General features: G+C 33.5%; 1 protein-coding gene across 1 annotated transcript; it reads left to right on the top strand.

The window, feature by feature from the left end:
• Positions 1 to 8,055: 8,055 nt before the first annotated feature.
• LOC127097384 (uncharacterized) lies at positions 8,056 to 9,010 on the top strand. The gene is made up of 2 exons (XM_051035881.1): positions 8,056 to 8,240; positions 8,333 to 9,010. Exons 1-2 carry the CDS (start codon positions 8,184 to 8,186, stop codon positions 8,951 to 8,953), a joined length of 678 nt encoding a protein of 225 aa, XP_050891838.1. The 5' UTR covers positions 8,056 to 8,183; the 3' UTR covers positions 8,954 to 9,010.
• The last annotated feature ends 7,754 nt before the right edge of the window (positions 9,011 to 16,764 follow it).

The raw sequence follows: 16,764 nt of genomic DNA, 5'->3' as shown, positions 1-16,764 counted from the left end.
AGTGGTATGACCAAGTGAATGATTGAAAGTGGGTGGAAGTTATGAGACCAAGGACTTGGATTATGGCCAAAATACTCGAGCACTAATGGGAAAAAACGGACGGACCAAGTACTGGATGCTGAGATCACCTGAGATTAGGGTTTTGGAGGCCTCGGGGCAAGTCCAAACCAAGCATTTCCAGTTATTACGCGAACAAATCAAAGCCCTGTAAGACAAACACTTAAAATCCATGGTGATGAATGATGCTTATGCATGAGTTAATAATGTATGCGAATGAACCCTAGACGAACAGTTAGGTGGAGATGTGAAGAAAAAGGGAGGGAAAAGTTTGAGGTACTACAATGGTAAAAGGGAAATACATTCAAAAATCAACAAACTCATTGAAAAAATGGAGAGAAGAAAACCATATCTTCAATAGCATCAAGGGAGGATGATGATGATGATAATGATGAGATGAACAAATTACTTCTTGTTTCTCTTTATTACTTATTTATATATTTCTTGAAATTTTCCTTTTGTACTTTCCCTTGAATCAAATAAAATGATGTTTTTCCTTTCCTAAATGTTTATTTGACAATATATGTGCATATTTTAATTATCGCAATGCATTTTTACCCGCCTTTTATATTTTGACAAAGAGGGAGAAGTATACTCTCAAGGGCAGTAGAGTATACTCATAATTTAATGGAGGGGGAGTTTAACCGCTCCAAATATATTTTTCTTTTTCTTTTACCACCTCCATGAGAGGTGTCTTGTCATCATCAAAATGTGGAGAATGTGGAACCATGTTTTGCAGGACAGTGATCAAATAAATCTTGAAGATGAATATGCTTTTTATGATAACTACTATATTTACCTTGAATGATGAAACCCTAAAGTCACGTATAAAATGGTTAAAGATGCAAGCTGACTAAGTATGGATTGATAAGCTTGATCATATAATGATGATATCAAATGAAATATTACTCAAGACTCATCATCAAGCAAGTGTCCACAAGATTTAAGTATCTGACAAGTCTTGAAGTATGTGAAAGCTTTCTCTAATACGCCTGAGTGAATAAATATATTAAAAGCTTAAGGGATTTCTTATAAAGTTATACAACTAATCTCACACACTAAAACATTCGCGCTAGATGAATTGGGAGTTGTTAGAAAAGTTCTGGGAATTTTTTTGTACGGCCAATCAGCTGACCCTTATACCCAACCGATTGGACTAGTGGAAATAAGGGACAACTATATATCGTAATGAATATTAAAAGCTATGTATATTTTCTTTCCTTTTTAAATTTTCTAATCGATTAATTTTAGGTTAACCAATATGTTGGTTGATAATGCCAATTGATTGGCTCATTAATTTTGGCCACAAAATTTTTCCTTTTTTGTGTCAACCTCTAGCCTATAAATAAATGTCCCTTTCCACAAATGTTTTCATCTAGAATCATGAGCTCTCATTTATTACACTTTACTATTTCTCTCTAAAAATATTTTCACACTTTCTCTCACTTAGAAAATTAGTCATAGTGCTTTTGAGAAAATTCGTTTGTGATTGAGGAATTTGTGTATTTCTGGAAGGATAGAATTGTAACTTCACCAAAGAACATTTGTTTTTGTCTTGGTTGAACAAGTTATCCACTTAGGGATTTTTATTTGGGCTCGAATCTAAACCCATTAAAACCTTTGGTTTGGGGATTTAGTAACTAAGTCTTTGCTTTGGTTCGAAGACTTAGCTCGCTGAAAAGCTTTTGTAGGTTTGAGATCAGCCCAGTATTAAAATTTCAAGTTGGTTGGTAGTTATCCAGTGTAAAACTTCTTTTAGGTTCGTAAGCTGAGCCTAGTTAAAAGCTCGCTAAGGTGTCAGATAAGCCCAATATAAAATCTCCTTGGTTCAAGGTTCATCCGTGGAAACGTTGGTTCGGTTCGAGTTCAGCCTGTATTAAAAGCTCACCCCAGTTCGAGATCAACCCATGTAAAATCTCAATTTTAAAGCTTGGAGACTAACCACTCGAAGTTATTATTTGGAAAGAAGACTAATTGTTTCAATCCATTGTTTGAAAGGAAGACTTGTTGCTTCTCTTTGTGTTTGTTGTTTGGTTGGAAGTTAGCCATAAACTTCATTTTTCTTGTATAAGGGGGTTTGAGAGTTCAACTTACTAAAAACTCTTAAGTTGTATTGGATATTCTCAAGATTAAATCGTGGGGACAATACTAAGTCATTTTGAGTGAAAATGTATAATTCTTGGTGTTTTCTCTCTTCCTTTAAATTTTATTTTCTGAAATTTAAATTTCCACTACTTAATTATAAAACATTTTTTTTTAATCTGATAATGATCCAAAAAGTTTTCTAATCTCAAGTTTTTATGAAGCCCATAATTCACACTCCTCTTGTGTGTGGATTCATATGTCCAGTAGTTGCTAATGTCCGTGTTTCGGATCAGTCAACCTCAGGTTTGTGCCACTATTACTACGAGGTGTTTTTTTATATTGGTTTAAGAACCTTCATGTTTGTGTCCTCTATAAGAGGTGCTTCATTGAGTTGATATATTTTATGTGCTCTTTGAACTTTGTAGTATCTATCATAGTTTTGTTGTTACTAGCTCCGATTGAGAAGAGTTATTATGATTTCTCCACATTGCTCGAAATCGTTCCCATTCAAAGCTAAAGTTCATGTCCCTACCCCTAAGGTTGACCTTGTTTTGGGTGGACGTCTTCGAGATTCACTACCTATGCTATTGAAATGGCTAGTTCCTAAGATGGGGTGTGTCAGCTATGTTGAGAAGAGTGTTCCTTAGGCATGAAGTTTTTCTTAAAAGAGTGACTTACACCACCCTTCATGAAATTCATAAGATTCTTTGTGATCGCGGTGTTTAACAATTATCATATTATTTATTAACATTACAAAAAAAACCTTACAAGGTATTTAATTCATATAGGGGGTTGTAAGAATATAGTGTTATCCTCATTTTTCATATTTTCTTAGGCCGATCATAGCTTCAGATGAGACAACCTTCCCTTTTTCTGCTCGATGGTGTGATGGTTTGTCTCATATTTCCATGTGCACCATTAACCAACGGGCGCCATGGGAAACAATCGACACCTTTGTAAATATTGATTGTTGATGGTTGTAGATACCTGACCGTCTAAGGAAGTAACCCGGTGTTATACATCCCAAATAATTGAAAGAAAATATCATTTCTTCCCTTTATCATGGGGTAGACGTTCTTCATAATACTTCAAAGCATGACTGACGATGCATTTACAAGAGATTTGGGAGTCTATCCCCTGTCGTATGACTAGATTCTGATCTGAATGTGAGAAAAACATAAGAATGAGGTTGAATTGTGTTGACTTTTTCTTTATATTTTAAACTCTTGGTCAAATTCTAAACACAATTTATACAATCTAAAGTAATCAAAGGTAGGCAGCGGATAAATAAAGCAATAAAGAAGAGAGATACACATAGTTATCCTGGTTCCTCTCACAACTTGAGTGTAATCCAGTCCCCTTGTACTTATAAGATATTTTTACTATAATCACACAAGATTATAATTTGCTAAAGCATAAAAGCAAGAGACTTCCAATGCTGAAACACAAAGTAAGAGACTTTTATGCTCAAGCATACAAGCAAGATGCTTCCAATTCTCATTCACACAAGTAAGAGACTTCTATGCTCAAGCACACAAGCAAGAGACTTCAAATGCTCAAACACTAATTAAGAGACTTCTAATAATCTACCTAACAAATAAAAGATTATTTGGGGTAATACACTTGATATACAATCAGAGGTGTAGAAAAAATACAACTCAAGAAGAAATCTTTAAGACATAGGGATTTCTAGAATATACAAAGGTAAGAAATCCTAAGTTAAACTTGTGCTTCAGTTTTGATAGAGTAACTGCTCTTTGAATGTCAATGGTTCATTAGTTATTTTTCTTCAAGTATTCAACTCCTTAAATAGAGAAGGAAAAAAGTCATTGAAGATCAACCATAAGAGAGTCCTTGAGAAGCTTGAATAGAGGCGTTGAGATGTTTCTTCAAATAGTTAATATCATTGAAAACTTGTTTGAAATTCCTTTGTTGCAAGAGGAATTATCAACTGACTCTATGAAGAAAGAGAGTTTAGGTCTTCACGTGATCAGAATAATACAAAGTAGGCTCAGAGGTAGATAATGACCTATCATAGTAACCTTGGTCCTTGAGCTTTGACTAGTCATTAGGTTCTGATCAGTAGAGCAAGACTTCTTGAAAGTCTGGTCTTCAGAGGATGACTTATTCATGCTCTGACCTTCAGATGTTGACTTCTTTAGAGTCTGGTCTTTAAGCTGCTTATCCATCAGATTCTGGTCTTTAAGCTTCTCTTAAGATTTTCATAGTCATAACCAATACTTGGATTATTCGTGAAATTTTAGTCTATGATTCTGCACACTTCAACAAATATTAGCATACTCATTTTTTCTTTAAATACTTTATTATCATCGAAACCCAAGGGATATGAGACAAAGCAATTTTGTTCCAACATGATCACATTGAGACCATTGTTGAATGAAGATAAGATTTCTTAAGGAATTCTTTTTTAAACCCTACCTCAGTTCCTATGGATTAAGCCTAGTTTCTTTCTTCTTCCTGATGTCTCCTTGCAGGTCGGTAAAGTCGAGCATGAGGTTAGATGAGAGCGTTGACCCGAGGGTTTTTCCGCTTTAATGTTATTGAGAGCCTGAGGTGTCTTTTTCCCACATATTCTTCTTTGCAGAGGGCCAAATATTCTCCGCTCCGCTAGAGTAAGATGCAAAGTTACTGAAGACCAAATGACATTTGTTATCATGTACGTCTAGTTCCTATCGACGAAGATTTGGTAATTTGATTGCGTTGAATTGGAAATTTCGCTAAGAGCTATCTCGTAGAGACTTTAGCTCGTGGTGGATACTGTTGCGACCACCGGTAGGTCCACATCTATGTTTCTTGGAAATTTTTCGCTCCTCGTACGTCTTCGTGCATTTAGATCTCCATTTTTTGACGCAATATCAAGTGCTAGGAGGAAGAGATGTTATAATTGATGAATTGCCACCAAATATAACAAAATTGTAAATATCAGTGGTAATAATAAGATTCGGTAGAGTAAAATCATAATATCTTACACTTTGCACTCTATAACACGATTCACCATGGTGACTTCTTTAATCATTGATAATTTTGCATTTGTAGTTCGGTTTACTTTGTCGTGATTATTAACGCTAGTGTGATATGGTTTTCTTTCATAGTTTAGAGATTATTCACCTAATGGAAAATGTGTTATGTAATGGATCTATGTTAGAAGTTGTTACATTAAAGATCATATTGGTGATGGGTAATTGAGGCGATGCGAGACTAGAAGATTGATCAGGAACCTTTGGTATAATCTTGGTGGTAATTAACTTTATTCTTTGGTAATTCTCGTACAGGTCTGAGTTTGAGTCTAGGTTGATCCGTTCATGGAACTTTATAGGAATTAGAAATTGATTCCTATATATGGCGCCATTGTTCCGTCCTGGAACCATAAGTAGTTAAAGTAGGTGGTGAGAAATCTTGAACCGGTGGTGTTGATATTTGATAAGGTGGTGGAGGGTGGACATGCAAAGTTAGAACTTCAACATACAAGCTAGTTCAAGATTCAAGATTATTATAATGAAAATGGAGATCATAAAGTGTACATTGCATTTGGTGTGGGATGACTTTTATACCTTGGGTCATGTGAAGTGGATTTGAATTGATTTGGGCCTCAACAATTTGGGCATTTGCTTGGCCCAAAACAGAAGCTATATAATCATGTTGTAAACATCAGTTTAGATCTTTCTTAGATTCTATTTTCATTCTACACACTTTACTGATTTTAGATTTCTATGCATTTATATTTTTTCTTGTAATTAGAAGAACAAACAATCAATGTTGTATTTTACTTTCCTTGGTTAATCCAGGTTTTATTTATTTATCGCTTTATCATTATTTACCTTATATTTATTCTAATGTTTATATTTATCAATATCCTTGAGTTTTCTAATACCATGAACGAGTAGTTTCATCATAGACTTAATATTACGGGGATTGTATAAATGACATACCTCATGTAAACTCTTAGGTTAAACGTTGTTAGGTAGGGTGTGATTGTATGTGAGTTATTTACAACCACAGCCTAGTGCCCATGGTAGAAAACTGAAAAGCATGTTATCTATAACCACGATTGTTTTAAATACCCATGGTGAAAGGTCTGTTAGCATTTTTCTGCCATATGTTTTTCCTGACTACATTGATAACTTTCATCTAAATATAAGAATAAATATTTTTAACACAACAACAACAAGAACAACAAGAAAAACAAGAACAATAACAAGAACAACAATAACAATAACAAGAACAACAAGAACAAAAACAATAACAAGAACAACAACAAGAACAACAACAAGAACAATAATAAGAACAACAACAATAACAACAAGAACAACAATAACAATAATAACAATATCAAGAACAACAAGAATAATAATAATAATAACAACAATAACAACAATAAAAACAATAAGAACAACAATAAGAATAATAACAAGAACAACAACAAGAACAAGAACAACAACAAGAACAAGAACAAGAACAACAAAAACAAGAATAAAAACAAGTACAACAAGAACAACAACAACAACAACAACAACAAGAACATCGACAAAAATAACAAAAACAACAAGAGCAACAACAAGAACAAAACAACAACAATAACAACAACAAAATAAATAAATTAAATCGTTAAACAGGAACATTTTACCTGACACAACAATAACAAAAACTACTGTTGCTAAGTTAAATCAATGTTTTTCATGCCTCATTCAATTTGGAAAAGAGATGACGGAGTTTCGAAACTCGTTAATGGAAGAAATATTTTTGAGTTTTGTTTATGGAAGAAATGATGTTTTCAAGTTTGGTTTAGGGGAGGAATAATGTTACGTAAATGGAAGTTTAGAGGCAGAAGATGAATTTTGTCTAAGCACGTCTAGGGTAAAAGGAATGAACTAAAAGCGTTATATATCTTTAAAAAAAATAAGGCGTCACTTTTCACCACGGTTAAAAAAATCATGCGACTCTCTCTCTCTCTCTCTCTCTCTCTCTCTCTCTCTCTCTCTCTCTCTCTCTCTCTCTCCTCTCTCTCTCTCTCTCTCTCTCTCTCTCTCTCTCTCTCTCTCTCTCTCTCTCTCTCTCTCTCTCTCTCTCTCTCTCTCTCTCTCTCTCTCTCTCTCTCTCTCTCTCTCTCTCTCTCTCTCTCTCTCTCTCTCTCTCTCTCTCTCTCTCTCTCTCTCTCTCTCTCTCTCTCTCTCTCTATATATATATATATATATATATATATATATATATATATATATATATATATATATATATATATATATATATATATATATATATATATATATATATATATATATATATATATATATATATATATATATATATATATATATATATATATATATATATAATCAATGACAAAATCACTCATACATAAAAGTAACAAATATCTATTTTTCACTTTGCATAAAAATGATAAACATACATATGCTAACTAAAGTCACTTTTAAAAATATCACCTCCCTTTTCTATTTATACATTTTTTAATGTACAAAATGGTTACATGAACACTAAATTTAAGACAAGGAGTTGCATATTTTATGTGATCGATGTGTCCATATCAACCCATGAAGCTCACCTAAGTTACATTTTTAGTCAACAAAGAGATTGATGAAATCAATTAATCGATAATTATATACCTTTTTTGTTTCTATTAATATTTGACACGAACAAACGAATCCAATATACGTGTCATACTCATGTGTGCATTGTCCTTTTCATTTTCAAATCTCAGATCTTAATTAACAAACAATTATTTATCAATAATATTTTGAATATACCCACCCAACTTGGTGCATGATTCATATACACATGACACATGGAACCAAATAGCCTTTATTTTTCTGGTATATACACACATCATTTATACATTATCACATATTTTTCTATATTCAACCCTAGTTGGAATGACACATGACCCACCATAACCAACAATATTTTTCCTATATATATTCAAGCACAATATTCAAAGCCAAAGCATATCCATCATTTGTGTAACTCTGAAAATCTTACAAGAACCTATAGAACCAATAAACTCAACTATGGCTTGTTGGTCTGCAGAAAATGCCACAAAGGCCTATCTTAGCACTTTAAAAATGGTAAGTTAATATTTTTCTCATATTATTACTATCTATGTTTTGAATTTAATTTAATTTAATTTTTTATCTAATTTTTTATTTCTTTTCTTCAGGGTCAAAAAGCCAAAGAACCAAACGTAGCTGAGTTTATATCAGCACTAGCAGCAGGAAACAATGCACAAATGATGATTGTAGCATGTGCTACTGTTGCAGATTCCACCACACTAGCTTTAATTGCTGCTGCTAATCAAACTGGTGGAAAAGTGATTTGTATTGTCCCAAACCATAAAGTTCTAAGAGCATCCAAACATGTTTTAGGAAAAGCTTCTCATCAAGTGGAGTTCATAGTTGGAGAAGCTCAAGAAGTGCTTGTGATGGATGAATATGAAGGAGCTGATTTTTTGCTTATTGATTGTAACATTGAAAACCATGAAGAGATTCTCAAGGCAATTGAGGAGGGTAGAAAGGTAAATGATGGTGCTATTGTTGTAGGGTATAATGCATTTAGTTGCAAAGGGTCATGGTTGTCAAGTGGATCCAAGACTCAGCTTTTGCCTATTGGAGAAGGGCTTTTGGTGACTAGATTTGGGATGGTTGAGAATAGTCCAAAATATGGAACAAGTAGAACTATGGGGAAGGTTAAAAGTCATTGGGTGGTTAAGGTTGATAAATGCACAGGGGAGGAACATGTGTTTAGGGTTAGATCTCCTCAAGGAAAAGTTATTCAAGCTTAATTGATTATGTGACTTATTTTTGTACAAATTAGTAAAACAAAATTAGGTTAAGAGTTTTGAATAGTGGTCGATGTTTACGAACATGTAACGATTTTTGATATTGTGAAAAATCGTAATTAAATGTAACTGATGCAGTTTCAATTGTGGATCGTAATTAAAAAAAATTCTATGTCACTGTTTATTTGTAGTTTTAAAATTTTGTTCAAAATTCTAATTAAATTATTAGCTATTAAACTTCATCTTTATATTTTGTTGTTTGATAAAATACAGTTTGTTTTCGTTTTGTAAGTAATTTAATCGTTTAAATTTATATTCATGTATTTATATCTCTATTTGATTATCTAATTATTAATTGAAGAACTTGGAGTATTGTATATAGCAAATTATATTCGTATATTTTCACATTTTATGAGTTGTTGTGTTTTGGATATGTATGGTTTAATGAAGAGGCTATGTCCAAACTATAGAATCTTGGTCAAGTCAAATCATACCTAAATTCCGTGACAAAGTTTAAAGTCATTTAAAGGGTCACATGAATCATAGAAAATTTCTATTTGGGTCGGTTAGACTTTGACTCTAAAACCTACAAATATAGTGGATGAGCATAAGCATTTTAAGGATAGAGGTGGAGATCCATTTATTTTACCACTAAATATTTTCAATTTTATTTCCTTTAATAGAAAATTTTAAGAATGTGAATTTTATCCTAAATATTTTAATTTTATTTCCTTTAATAATATTTTTAAGAATGTCAATTTTATCCAAGAGAAGAAAAAATGAATATGAATCTTACAAATTAAATTAATATTTAGTAAATAACAAACTAAACTATTAAATCAAATGTTTTAATAAAATACATCAAGTGTATTAATCATATGAAAATTAAAAATTTTAACATTAGAGATTTTTACTTTAGCATATGAAATTGATATACTTTTTAAAATATAAATGAATATTGAAATATAAATTATAATTATCCAAAAATATTTAAATGAAATGATAAACGATATCAGTTCAAACTTAACCTTAAACACGTAATTGTGTTAAATTTTACATATAAAAAAATTTATTGTCCGTTATAATCATCTCAAATTTAAGAGATTAATTGCAACATAAATTTAATCTTCATGTACCTATAAAAATAGGTAGTTTCTACTCCGCTCTTTCTCTCTCAAAATTTTCAATTTTCCTAAAATTATAAAATGGAAAATCTCATATTATTTGTGCAAAATTTGTGTATTTTTTTCTCCTAAAAATTGTAGTAAAAATATTTGATTATTTGATGAATTTGTATTATAATAACTCTGGTTCTACTTGATTAGAGAGTAGAACCCTTGAGCAGAGCATCCACGTGAAAAAAACAAAACAGGCTGTATAAACTTAAAACCATATGAGAGTACCTTAAACTCATCTTTTTGTGCTAAATTAAAATCACCATGATCAGTCTCTGCCACCTCTAACGTGGGACATTTGTGTGTTTGTCTATGTAATTTGCAGCACAAACCTTGAATAGTGCTGTCTGCTTAGTTGTAATGATAATATATAACATCATGTAATTAAGAAAATAATAAGTCATTAGCAAAGTACAGTTTTAATTAATTAGCACTCAACAACAGCTAATTGTTGTATGCATGTTTTCAGAATCACTGCCACCAGCACTTAACATTTTATCATGTGAGCTTGTCTTTAGATAGTGTAACAATTGCTTCTTATAATATTCTGCTTCTGAAATTATAATAAATTGTTGCTAGTACAACATTATAAACTCTTTCAACATTACTCTGTTGATGTACGGAGACAACATGTTGGAGTTGGTTCAAATTGAAGTTTCTTAGAAAATGTTTCACGTTATTTTTTAGTATGTTGAAAATTGAAGTTTCAAGCAATATTTTAAACAAATTCTTTCTTGTACTAAGTCATTTTTCTCATTTGTAGTTGTATTCACCAGTAGTAGTCTTAGTTTTATTTGAACAACTTTCAGTTTCATTAACATTTAAACAATCTATCAATATCTAATTAGAATTAGAATTCAAAGGATTTGACTTAAATCCTAGAAGAGAAGGGGAGAGATTTTATAAATAATTTATATTTTTATTCTTATAAATTTATATAAGTCATATAATTTAAAAAGTAATGTTAATTTGTGTCAAAGAGACACAAGTTAAGAACTAAATATAAAATAATATCTTGTATTTTAATAAAATATATAATTAATTTTTTTTATCCATTTCCCAACATAGCCTTGAAAACAAAAATTCCTCTAAGGCCCAAGATCCCTAACTTCTCCAAATTCTCTAGTAAGGCAAAGGAATCTATAATATAGCCCGTGGTTAGATACCAAAATAGAGTGTGGTGACTTGGTTAGTGTAAATACTTAAATGAAATACTTCTCCAAGTTCACTTTACAAATGATTCATATATTTACTTTACCATTTTGCTTCCTAATTTAATCCATAATTAGGATCATTTGCCTCTTAGTTCGATCCCTAACTAGAGTCATTTTGAAAACATTTTTCATAAGAAATTCTTTAAAGAATACATGAAGGTCAACATAAGAGACTTAACTCTACATTCTAAAGAAACTAATGGATTTATTAATCATTACATTAGTAGAATATGGCAGATGAAAGTATATATCCTAAATAGTATTTTTTTTAATATGAAGTAGTTCAAATGTTGCTACAGGTCTGAACTATGTTGTACAGAAGAAAATCGTAAGTTCGAGATTGTGAAACATGTCTCATTTAGGAGATAATGTAAGGATAATAGAGAAACTAAACCTCTGAAAAGAAAGGTTTAAAAAGAGAGAATGATTTTCTCTAAAAGAAAGTAACCATTATGCAGCAGCGTTGGTTGACCAAGAGGAAGAGTTAAAAGATGACTCAAATGAATTAAGTTATGGAAGCGCAAACATGGTCAAATTAAGACCATGGCTACCGTATGAATGTTCTAATACAAATCTTCGATTTCAAAAAATTTATCCAACCTTAATCATAACACATATGGTATATGCATAATTAAGGCATATATGTTAGTACTTTAGGCACTTTTAGTGAGGAGAGAAAGAGAGAATAAGAAAATAAGGATTGTGTAACACCTCAAAATTTGCCCTCCTCTCTTGGGACTAGCATATCATATTGCATAACATTTTTAGGTCATTAGGCATTGCATATTGCATATCATGTGGTTACATTGTGCAAGTCATCTTCACAAGTCTTGATCAGAAGATGAGGAAGTCAAAGTGCAAGCCTAGGGTTTATTGACTGATCACGGGCCATCTGAGGATTGGGCTGTAAATTAGGGTTTTATAGTTCTCAATGGATGTTGGTCTTCATCTTGATTATAATGATTCGTCATCATCATCATGGTTTGATAGAATCAAGTGTTGAAGCTGATTCCTTGAGATTAGGGTTTTGACCACTGGTCAACCCTAATCAGTTGCATTGGGCCAGTCAGGGCATGACCAGGAGGAGGGGTTTGTGATGTGTATGGGGATCATCCCATGGTTGTATTGAGCTAATTGAGGCTAGGGTTGCACCCTTGAGCCATTTCATCTGAAGATTGGAGCTTAACTTGATCAGTGCATTGCCAAATTCATCTATCAGTTGAAAAGTCAACTATGGTCAACTATACATGATCTGATGGATTTGGAGGTGGGAGAGGGTTGGATACACTTCATTCATGTTGAAACAAGTGTTATTTGACATCTCAAAGCTTAAGAATGAAGAAAATCAAGTCAGAACAAAAACTGCCAAAAATAGAAAGTGACTTGTAATGGAAGTTTCCAAAAATGGAAAGTTTTTGACCTCAAAATTACATGTCCAAGGAAGCTTCAAATGGAAATTTGTTCAACATGAAAGTTGTAGATCTTGTTCTCACCTTTCCAAAAAGTCCAAGAACTTGAAAATCCCATGTATGGTTGGAAAATTATGGCTCAGTGAATTTCAAAAATGACCCATAATCAGGAGGCCATAACTTCCACATGGAGTGTCCAAATTGGAAGTTCTATATATGCACAAACTCCATTTGACATGTACTTTCATGGTGCATAATTGGATTTTCTCAAAATTGGTCAATGCAAAAAGTCAAATTTCAACTAGACAGTTAAATGGACCAGGGGCAAAATTGTCCAACTTGTGAAATAATTGGAATTTTTGAGTGGGGATTTTTGCAACACCTCACAAATGGCATTTGAAACTTGTTGGAATATTCATAACATGCCAAGGCTTCATGGTTTGGAAAATGGCTTTTGAAATGGAATTGGAAAAATGGACAAAGTGCTATCACATGTGGAATTTCCAAAATATGCATCCAATGAGCATAAGCCAAGTTGCAACAGCTCACACATGTCATTTTGAGAGTGTGTGAGCTGTCCATGAGGTGGCAATGAGCTGGCATATGAAGTTACAATTTTGCCCTTACTTGAAATTAACCATTTTCACTAACACCTTCCATTTGGCTAATGATTGTGGTTAATCATGGATTAAGCAATCATATATATTCCTAATCATCATCTAATCATAACAGAAAATTCACAATCCCAAAATCAGATCAAAAACCCTCCACATTCTCCAAAATCACTCAAGAACTCATCATGCAAAAATCAAGAAATCTCTGCCAATTCTCCATGGAATTCGAAAGTTTTTGTTGATCCAATCTCCTCTCATCATCATCTCCATCTGTTTTTGAAGATTGGAAGGAAAGGAGCTTTGAATCGCAGCTGTGCAAACAAGCTTCATCAATGGTGAATTCGAATTTCATGCACTAGGAGCAAAAGCAAGTGAACCTGATCACATCATTCACCTTCCTGAGGATACTACTGCATCTGTTTGTGAAAAAAAAACGCACGAATTCATCCAATACGACACTGCAATTTCCAGGTTTGCAATTTTTCGAATCTCAAGATTTGTTCAATAGTTGGATGCGTTTTGTAGAGCGTAGAATGTAGAGTCCAGTGATATGATTAGTTTTGATTATAGTGAACTGTAGGCTGAGAAATCTTGATTTGAAGATATGTAACCAAACCCTAGGTCGATCGATTTGAGAGATTTAGGAACAATTAGGTCGAATCAAGTTCATATTTGAGATCCTTGTTCTTAGACGGTTCCATTGACTATTCGTTTATGAGTTTTGGTGGAGATTTCATGTTCTTCGTGTTCTTGCTATTTCTGGAAATTTCTGAATGGAAACGATGAAGATTAGGCTGTTTGATCCACAAATTCCATTTGAAAATTCGAATTAGCTGTTTACCGCCCCCGCGTGTCACTATTTACGGAATTGCCATTAGTGATATCAATTAATTAATTTAATTCTAAAAAATCATTAAAAATTCATAAACACTTTAAAAAATTCATAAAAAATGTTTTAAAAATCAGAAAAATACGTGGTTTTTTTTTGTTGACTTCCTGATTGACTCTAGAATTTTATTGACCTATTGATTGAAGTTGTGCATGGTGAAAATTGTGTTTGACTTAGGGTTGATTAACATGTGATATATTTTGGTACACTTTGCCATATCCATTGTGAAATTCTCATGGTTACAAAGAAATGCTTGAAATTTTTTGTGGTAATTGTAGACTGGTTGATGTTTATTTACATGTAAATTTCATGAATTTTGGATTCCTGGTGTTTGAGTTATGAATTTTGGAACCTAGGTGTGACAATTTGTGTCACACCTCATTATGTCAACTTGCTGGATTTATCTGAATGATCTAGGCTTGTTAGAATGGAATGAAATTTTGCATGGATGTTCATCAACATGTTAAGATGCTATGTGAATTTTTGTGGAATTTTATGTGGCATTTTCAAATTGATTGGTATTTTTCATCTCTGTTGGTCAAATGTGCAAGCTTGTATGACATGTGTTTGGAATATCTTTGTGAAATGCTCATATGGTATTGAATGAACATGAAATTTGGTATGATTGTTGTAGACACATGATGTGACATCCCTGTTTTGGTCCCACTCATTTCTTTACTGTTTTCATTGACTTGTGAATTTTTGAAATGAATGCATGTGTTGAAGTGGTGATTTGGAGCATGTAATTGTGTCTGTTTTTGTTGATTTTCATTGACATGGTTTCCTTTGTCCAATTAAGCTAAAATTTGACATGCTGGACCTTGATTATGTCCTGTTTAGGTGTAAATTATTTGAGGATTTTTGGAATTGTTTTGATATGGATTTGAATGCAATAGTTCTGTTTGGATGTTTGGTGTTCCATTTGAACTAGTTTGATTTGTTTTGTGCATAAAATGAACATGATGAATGATATGGACATGGGACTAATTGTGTTGGATTTTGTTTGACATTAATTTGACTTTGGCTGGATATCCCTTGCTGTTTAGGAATTTTTCTTGCCTTTGGACCCTAGGCTTGGCCTAGTGGTCTAGTTTCTAACATTTGATTGATTTTTCAGGATGAAAAGGTGCAATGTGTAGGGAGAATGATCCAAGTCAATTCAATTGATGTTGTTTGATGTTTGTACACTAACATAACTTTGTTTTGTAGGTTGTGAAGTTTGGGCTTGAACTCATAGCTTGCCTTTGTTGTGCATTAGTTTGTATAGTCTGACTGATTAATATTTGCTGTTTATTTTTGTCTGTCTGAGTAATAACTGTGTTTGACTGTTTCCAGGTACTTTTAGTTGCTCAGTTCCTTGTGAACTTTTGCTTTGCTTTGCTTAAGCAACTTGCATTGAGGTATAACTTCCTAACTTCATGTAGTCTGGAGACCCGGTCTGTTATTTGACCGGGCAAACTGTCTGAAGTCCTCCTTAAGAGGCAATGTTTGTGATTGTTTAATATTGTGCCTAAGCAGGTAAAGTCCTTAATCAAGGCAATTGGTGGAAGGTAGGGATATGCAATCTATCCCCCACTATTCAGTTGAGTCTTCTCCTTGCTCCCATTACATGGTTGTAGCATTGAGATCACAAGCCCAAGATCTTGTGCAGTGCACATTGTGTCAGAGTCTCTGAGTATAGAAGGGTTCCCCCATTCTGGACCCATGCTCATTTGTCAGAAGCTCTCCCTGGTCAGGGATAAGAGCTGTGAGGTCTGATCCTCACTTCACCTTTCATCTGCTTCACCTTAGCCTCGTAATGGCAAGGTTAAGAGCAAACACAGCCCGTACAGATGACTTGCTGAGGCAGTCAAACCTATTGTGTGAGCCCACTTGTTTGGTTATAGTGCGTGCTATGTGGATATCTGTTTGAGGTGCTTGTTCTCATTTGATGTATGCTTGAATTATTTTGTATGCTTGTATGCTTGCTTCTTTCCTGGATAGGAGTAGTTTGCTTATGCAAGTAGGATAGAAAACTGAACTTAGGGTAACGATGCATGACAACACTAGGCTCGAGTCCAGCTCCCTAGTAGTGTGTCTTCCCCTGGTTTCTGGCTAGTAATTCAGTCCCTTTCAGGGGAACTACATCGCCCTGATCCTTGTTCCAGACAAGGTATGTAGGCAGGTGGTCGTGCGAGACCATTCCGGGCAACCTTTTTCTTTTTTGTGGGTGTTTACTTGTTATCTGATTGTGTGTTGGGTTCGGATGCCGACGTAAGTCCAGTGATTGGCTGTCGGGCTCCACGTTTGCCCTTTTGAGTGCGTTTTGGTTCGGATGCTGACGTAATTCCATCAAGTGGTTGTCGGGCTCCATGTTTGCCACCCTTATCTGTTTATGTGTTTTGTGTTGTTTGGCGTGCGTAAGCCGAACTACAGCGGCTCTGATTCTCGTTCCAGACGAGATATGTAGGCATAGGATGCGATGTCTTATCGAGCTCCCTTCTCTTAACCCAACCTGCGTTCCCTGTGTGTGT

This window comes from Lathyrus oleraceus, chromosome 6 (genome assembly GCF_024323335.1).
Source record: "Lathyrus oleraceus cultivar Zhongwan6 chromosome 6, CAAS_Psat_ZW6_1.0, whole genome shotgun sequence".
NCBI lineage: Eukaryota > Viridiplantae > Streptophyta > Magnoliopsida > Fabales > Fabaceae > Lathyrus > Lathyrus oleraceus.
This window is presented reverse-complemented; position numbering and strand designations above follow the sequence as displayed.

Coding starts and splice junctions, on each gene's coding strand:
- LOC127097384 (XM_051035881.1), top strand. CDS start 8,184: ATGGCTTGTTGGTCTGCAGAAAATGCCACAAAGGCCTATCTTAGCACT. Junction 8,241..8,332: donor ATCTTAGCACTTTAAAAATG/GTAAGTTAATAT, acceptor TCTTTTCTTCAG/GGTCAAAAAGCCAAAGAACC.